At 38.8% G+C, this 7,885-nt stretch overlaps 2 protein-coding genes across 3 annotated transcripts in view; both read left to right on the top strand.

Annotated features, from left to right (window-relative positions):
* LOC107750306 (gastrula zinc finger protein XlCGF8.2DB-like) overlaps positions 1-1,991 on the top strand; it is a 4,240-nt gene extending 2,249 nt beyond the window's left edge. For both annotated transcript variants that reach the window (XM_016565628.1, XM_016565630.1), the window contains exon 3: positions 926-1,991. In XM_016565628.1, coding sequence (XP_016421114.1) covers positions 926-1,842 — 917 coding nt within the window. In that variant the 3' untranslated portion in view covers positions 1,843-1,991. The remainder of the gene's footprint in view (positions 1-925) is intronic.
* LOC107750304 (gastrula zinc finger protein XlCGF52.1-like) overlaps positions 1-7,885 on the top strand; it is a 28,434-nt gene that overhangs the window by 2,214 nt on the left and 18,335 nt on the right. The gene's annotated exons all lie outside the window — the stretch shown is intronic.

Raw genomic sequence — 7,885 nt, 5'->3', positions numbered from 1 at the left:
AAAAAAAAAGTTTAGTTTTCCCCCCTGCTGTACCGAAATCATACCGAACCGTGACGTTAAAACCGAGGTACGTACCGAACTGTCATATTTGTGTACCGTTACACCCCTACATAACAGTAAAAATTAATCAAAGGAGAAAAGCAGAGGACTTAATACTAAGCCCTGTGGGACTCCATATTTGTGTTTAAATACCAATATGATTCTCAAGCTATCCAAAATAATCTTGTGGTCTATGGTGGAAAAAGAGCTAATAGCACTAGAAGAAAGATGTCACTGTAATAAGGAAGGATTCTGTGCTGAAATCATGACTGCAGTACCGTTTCTCTGCAAAACCGAACATAGTTGAGAGGACACTATTTTTCTAATATTTTAGACATGAATGGTACATTTGAAATTGGTCTATAATAAACTAATTCTCCTGCGTAAAGTGATAAGGGATTAGGGGTTTGATAACGGCAAGCTTTCTTGGACTGAAGTCTTTGAAGTTTTTTTTTTTTAGATGTGTCCTAAAGAAACTATTGAATATTGTGAAGAGATTCTGAGATAATAAGTAACTTCAGTAGCTTAGTGGGTATTGGATCTAGCATACATGTTGGCTTTGATGCTTTAAAACGATAGTCCACCTATGAATGAAAATTCTGTCATCATTTACTCACCTTCCACTTGTGTACTGAAAAAAAAAAACTTTTTGAAGTCAATGGCTACAGTCAGCTGTTACGAACACTTCACAAAATATCTTATTTTGTGTTCCGTAGAAAAAAAAAGACTTTCATACAGATTTGGAACAACTTGAGGGTGAGTAAATGATGACAGAGTTTTCATTTTTGGGTGAACCATTCCTTTAATGCTTTCAGGTTGGTTTTGATGTCTGTTCCTTTGTGCCATTAATCTTGTGTTAACTTGTATTTGTCTTTTTTCACTTCAGACCTGTTGGTGTTGAAAGTGGAGAGTCAAGAACTGAATGAAATGGAAGAGAAAAATCTATACAAGAAACATCATGATTTTGTGACTGGAGAGAAATCCAATCAAAATGAAAAGACTTCCTCACAAAAAAGGGCTCAGAAAACCATATCTAACGGTTCTTTCACTTGCCATCAATGTGGAAAAAGTTTCACTCAAAAACAAAACATTAAAGTCCACATGAGAATACACACTGGAGAAAAGCCTTTCACCTGCCAACATTGTGGACAGAGTTTTACACGTAAAGAAAACCTTAATGCCCACATGAGAGTTCACACTGGAGAGAAGCCTTATGCATGCCAACACTGTGGACAGAGTTTTGCGCATAAAGGAAACCGTAACGCCCACATGAGAATTCACACTGGAGAGAAACCTTTTACCTGCAAACTGTGTGGGAAGAGCTACTCACGAAAAGAATGTCTTAAGACTCACATGAGAATTCACATTGGAGAGAAGCCGTTCGTATGTGGTCAGTGTGGAAAGAGTTTCAGATGTAAAGTTAACCTTAATCAGCATACGAGGATTCACTCGAGAGAGAACGGTTTTACATGTCACCATTGTGGAATGAGTTTCACAGACAGGAATGACCTTAAGAATCATGTAAATACTCACATCAGAGAGAAGCCTTTCATGTGCCATCACTGTGGAAAGGCTTGCATAAGCAAGTCAATCCTTGAGATTCACATTAGAGCTCACACTGGAGAGAGGCCTTTCACCTGCCCTCAATGTGGAAAAGGTTTCACACATAAAGGAAACCTTAACATTCACATGAGGCTTCACACTGGAGAGAAGCCTTTCAAATGTCTTCCGTGTGAAAAGAGTTTCACATATCAAAGAGACCTGAAATGTCATTTGCAAACTCATTCTGGAAAGAAATTGTAGTGTTCAACAGCGTGGCAAGAGGTTTTAAATACAGCAGTTTCAGAAATCACCTGCATTTTGGAGAAAGACCAATTAATTTTATTCGGTGTAATAACAATATCATGCAGATTTGGTCATCACCTATAGATACACCTTAAAAGTCATCCAGATGTGAGACACACGAATTTACTACATTTTTGACTCTGTTCGAATACTGTAACAAGTATAACATATTTCTGTCGTTACAGGTAATTTTACAGTTTTTTTTTTTTTTTTTTTTTACAGTATTATCAACATGTAGTGTGTAAAGTTTAATTGTAACACATCTGGTGTGGTATGACACTTCTCATCCAGTGTGCATTTAAAATGAACAACTGAAAAAAAAAATTTTTCACTGTGTAAGTTAACATTAGACTTTTTGGTAAACATAGGCCATGTACACAATACAGCTAAATTCGGTTGTCAGTTCACCTTTTACTCCTTAATCGCGTTCTGTACACACATAATTCACTCCAATACGGGAGTGACAACCGCATTAACTCCCGAAAAATACAGGTAGTGACAACTGCGTTTACAGAAATTCTATGCAGCGTGTATGGAACCAAACTGAACAACTATTTGTTAACGATGTCACGAGAAGCACGCCAATGTGCAAGTATTGTCAGGCGTCAAGTGTTTACCTCAGATCTGACAGGATGGCGGGGAGAGGTGTATTGTGGACCGACCAGGAGACAAAATTATTGATTGCAGTATTGGCCGACAAAGGTATTCAGAAACAAATGGACAGCACGAAAATAAATAAATAGTTTTTTGAAGAAATAGCCCAAAAAATGTCGGCAGATGGTGTATTTAGAAGGTGCGGAGCAAGTAAATGGCAGAGATGCAGGTATGTGTTTTTGCCTATTCTTAGGTTTTGGACCCAGTCTGTCTCCCTGCACCTCGCAGCTGCTCCCACCAGCCCTGTGGTCTCGGAAGCAACCCAGACATTGCGGCCATGAGAGTGTAGGTAGGCTGTTCAGCAATAGTTTAAAGAACAAAAGTAGATTACGACACCTCTTCCGATGGCGATTTAATAACGTTTTGCGGATTTTCGCACGTTTGTTTTGTCAACAGCAGCTAACACAAAACTAGCTAATCTGCGGACCTCCATTCTCTCTAAGATGCCACATTGTTGCTATGGTTACCATGCTGCCAGTTTCGGGACTGAGTCGTGTTCCCGTACACACATGGAACGATAATTTACGGGACTCACTCCCACATTTAAATGCGGTTGTCACTCCTGAAACTTGGAGTGTGTATGTGACCAGAGAGAGATGCCTTAAGAGATACTATACTGAAAGTCATAAATATCCAATAATAATTTGCCTTTTTAAGAATTTATTAACCTCAAAAAAGTCTTCAAAAACATCTGTCATATCTCAACACAAATTTGTAATACGTACTTTTCTTTACAAATAATACAATAGAGAGCATGTGACAGATTAATGATCATCTTAGTGGAACTGAAGGAGGAACGATGGAGGCAAAGAGACTGAAGGAAACAAAGCAGAAATCTTATTGACTTCAGTCCATAATCAGACATAATGCCACTCATGATTAGAAAGCTCCTGAATCAAGGTTAGGACTCTTGCGTTCACGAGAAGACAGGCTGTTTGTCTTCTCTACTTTAGTGCTCTTCTCTAAATTGATAGAGAAAGAATAAAACAGTCTTTGATGGATGTTGAAGCAATAATAGCTCCCAAACATAATGCACAGGGCAGAAATGAGGGAGGGGGTTGTCAAGTATTACATTTCCATGCACACACAGCAGGTCCTGAGAAAAGAATCGAGTCGGCGAGTGTGTGAGAGATGTTTGTGCTCCATCATATTGTTTCTTTTGTTCTTTAATAAATTCAAATCCGTTCCACATCACACTTGCATCTTTCTTCTCATAACAGGATAGCAAAAGCGGCAACATCTCTATGACATCTTCAGGGAAACCACTTAGCTCTCCCCTCATCACTTTAAACTTTGTTAAAGCCTGTAGGAACTTTTTGTTCTTGTTCACACAAACAGTATTTGTCTTGTCATCCAACTTCCCTCCTTAACGTTTATCTGAAAATTTTGGCCAATGTTCTTCTCTTAAAGTCTAGTAACTTATACAAGACATCATTCACCCAGATCAAACTGCCTTTCTGAAAAATAGAATGGGCTTTTTGAAACCTAGAAGGCTAATTTACACCTGATCATTTGGCCCTTGCAGCTGTTCAGCTGTCCCAAACAGTCGGAAGGGAGCTTCATCAGAGAAAATATCTTTGCACCAGTCTTCTGCAGTCCATTCCTTGTACTTCCTGCAGAAATTCAGTCTGTCCTTGATGCTTTTCTTGGAGAGAAGTGGCTTCTTTGCTGCCCTTCTTGTCACCAGGCCGTTATCCAAACGTCTTGGCCTCACTGTGCGTGCAGATGCTCTCACACCAACCTGCTGCCATTCCTGAGCAAGCTCTGCACTGCTGGTGACACGATTCCAGCTGACTCCTCAGGAGGAGACGGTCCTGGTGCTGGCTGGACACTCTGGGACATCCTGAAGACTTCTTCACTGCAGTCGAACCTCTCTCCTTGAAGTTCTGGATGATCCGGTAAATGGTTCTTTCAGATGCAATATTCTTTGTAGCAATTTCCTTACATGTGAGGCCATTTTGATGCAAAGCGATGATGGCTGCATGTGTTTCTTTGGAATTTGGAGTTTTGGAGTTTCATTGCTAACAAGAACACAATGATTGGAAGAGCTTCTTCCCTCCATCAGTCTGCTCTTACAATCTAATTAGTATGATAGTGATTTTACCTGACTAGTACTCATTCACATTTTCACATGTGCCGCTGATATGATTAGTCAATTAATGTTAGCTGGTCATTTTGTGTCAGGATCAAAAAACTGTGAATTTTTTTTTTTTTTTGTGAAAAGTTAATTTTTTTTGGCCAATGAAGCTTTTAGCAATTATTTAAAATGCATCTGATCACTCTACACAATCTAGAAACAATGTGAATGAACACTACGACAGCTTAAGCAAAAAACTTTGCAAATCACAAAATTTATGTCACTGCCAAAATTTTGGCCACGACTGTACTACTAATTGCAAATAGTGGCAATTATCTGCACCTCAGTGTTGTAGTACATTATAAAACAGTATGCAATAATAACGTATTGAGTGTAAATGATCATTTTAATTCAAATTATTAAATGGATGCCACTTTATTGGGACAATAAAGCCCTACCTACACCTACCCCTAACCCTACCCAATATTTTATTTTCAACTTTTTGATTATTTCCTTCATTTTTATTGAAAATAAATGCCTTTCCGATGTGATTTGAAAAGGGAGAAAAAAAAGTTTGGCAAAAGACGGATTCGAACCCGAGTCGATCGCGTCAAAAATACTATGGTTCGCGCTATGGATGCACCGATACCACTTTTTCCAGTACTCGCCTGATACTGATACTTTTATTTTTGGTACTTGCCCATACAGAGTACCGATACCGATATTTTTATTGCATTTGTAAATTGTTTAAATATTGGGTACAGAAACCAAAAGAGTATGTATAATGTTAGTTGGTTAACTTCATTTTTCAAATGAATAAATTTTTACTTCATTACAGTCAAAAAAAAAATATTCAGACAGCTTCAACATTTCTCACATTATCACAGTTTATTCGCTATAGTTTAGAAAATGGTAATAAAATATGACAAGAACTCAGAGTTAAACTGTCAGAACAAATTCACCTTGATAATGTTAGATAACTTTGATAGAAAGGTATATAATGGATTACAATCAACCAAAATTTATTCAGACAGCTGTTAGTATGACAGTATTTACAGTCGGGCAACCCTTAGCCTTAATGACAGCCTGTAGTCTCCTGGGCATGCTGTCATCCAGGTTCATGCAAACCTGAACTTTTTCTGAAGAAGAAGGAAAAATCCACACGCACCCCGGACCTACCTACACACCAGAAACTACATCCTAACTAGTCTTCAGAGGGTACCGATTAAGATATTGCTCTCCCCCCCGGAATACCTCCAAAAACAACAAACTAAAACAATAAACAGTAAACCGTAGCCAGAACTGGCGCAAAGCACAGTCCTGCTGGCTTACTCTAACCCGGAAAGTGCGTATAGGACAAACCAGATCTGCTCTACACAATCATATCACTTAAATAATTACAGCTGACTTTTCGGAACACATTTATCCCGGATGAACCCCCATTTATGTTACAACCCCTACTTTCAAAATGCTCGTTTAAAAAGGGTTCTAGTAACATAAACAGACACGCGAGCCAAAAAGACAGATCAATCGTTTTATTAGACAAAAATCTTTACCTACACCACCCGCGTATCATCATCACTAGCGGAATAAGAGACAATACTACAAACAAAAGAACTAAACTAGGCAAATTAACATTCATCAAAACAAACAAATACACAGAACAGAATGCAGCTTATCGTCAGCGGCTGGCTGAATATCAGGATGTGCACGGAGCTCCTTTGCTGATAAAACAGCGAACCATGCACACCGAACTCCTCGTCAAGTGCACGTGACGCTCTTTACAGAGCTTAAACAGTGACCGTAGTGATCACGTGACTGGCAGCAACACACCACTTCAGCTCACCACCGCGTCCATGCTCCTCGTCTCCCTTAAGCATAAGACGCCAGCACCGAAACAGGTTGCCGGTGCGCAGGGGCGGAGCTTAATCTCGGAAAGGAAAGACAAACCAAATCGGCACCAAAAAACAAAAACAAACAATAAACACTAATCCCAGAAGGCTTGGGCCGTAACCGTATGCATATGATATTTTCTGAGCAAAATAAATAACTGAATAATACTTTGTTCTTTACTTTTCAAAATATCATTTTGAAAATAAAAAGCACATCAAATACACAAAAAACGTAGATGCAAAAATAAGAAATGAGACGCACCCAGGGAATCATTTTGCAAAGTAATTGGTTCAGTTCACTCAGTTTCGAAAAGCTCAATTTCTCCCATTACTACTTGCTAGTCACCCAATTTGTCTTTACTCTAAACTTATTTACGATATTGGGAGCGCAATGAGGTGCACCTTTCCTGTTAACGTTACTCATGTGTTAAGGTTAACTCACTTTACTCAACACCAAATATCGTTCATAAACATGAGATAAAACATTGATATGTTACATTCAATGATAAATCATTTGTCTTTAAAAAAATTAAATGTTTTTTTATTGTTATTTTTATCAAAACAATTTTAAAGGACACAAACCTTTCTTCAGCCGTATCACAGACGCAGGATCGCACGCAGCCTTATGACGTCACATCGCCAGAACAAAATAAAAGTAAATCGGCTGTTTTGCTGGTATCTACCTTAAGCCCGGCTCACACTGTGCGATTTTGGCCACGATTTGGTCGTCTGAGACAAATTTTGAAAATCCTAAAAGATTCCTATAAACCAAGGCTAAAATCTGTAGTCTTTGATCGTTAGTTTGACATGTTCACCTACAGCCGATTAATGACCTTTGCGATAAAATTTTACCTCAGAGGAACTTCTGGCAGTGTCAGAAGATTTGGTGCACATCAGAATTAATGCTAGAGATTTCTTCTAACCTCAACTCCGGCGCTCTCGTCCTACGCTCACGGAATTCATATGATTTGTTGCCTTTGCTATGATAAACACCGGTTGTGCTGCTGTTTTCATGTGGGTGTGTACTTTTTAGTGCTGCTTGCACTATTCTGCATAAATACGCTGGTATTGTCGCCATTCATATACTTTTAATGATAGCCAACATTACAGCCCCGCGTGCAATGCAGCTCGCAGTCACTGAACGTGTATGGGTTGATAAGGTAAAACTCCGGACAAGTTTTCTTGCGCGCACCAGTTTTTAGCGCATCTTGACTGTCGTACAGTCTGACATTAAAGGGGTCATATGATGCTGCTAAAAAGAACATTATTTGGTGTATTTGGTGTAATGAAATATGTTTATGCGGTTTAAGGTTCAAAAAACACATTATTTTCCACATACTGTACATTATTGTTTCTCCTCTGTGCCCCGCCTTTCTGA

This window comes from Sinocyclocheilus rhinocerous, unplaced genomic scaffold (assembly GCF_001515625.1).
Source record: "Sinocyclocheilus rhinocerous isolate Xijiao unplaced genomic scaffold, SAMN03320098_v1.1 scaffold2617, whole genome shotgun sequence".
Classification (NCBI taxonomy): domain Eukaryota; kingdom Metazoa; phylum Chordata; class Actinopteri; order Cypriniformes; family Cyprinidae; genus Sinocyclocheilus; species Sinocyclocheilus rhinocerous.
This window is presented reverse-complemented; position numbering and strand designations above follow the sequence as displayed.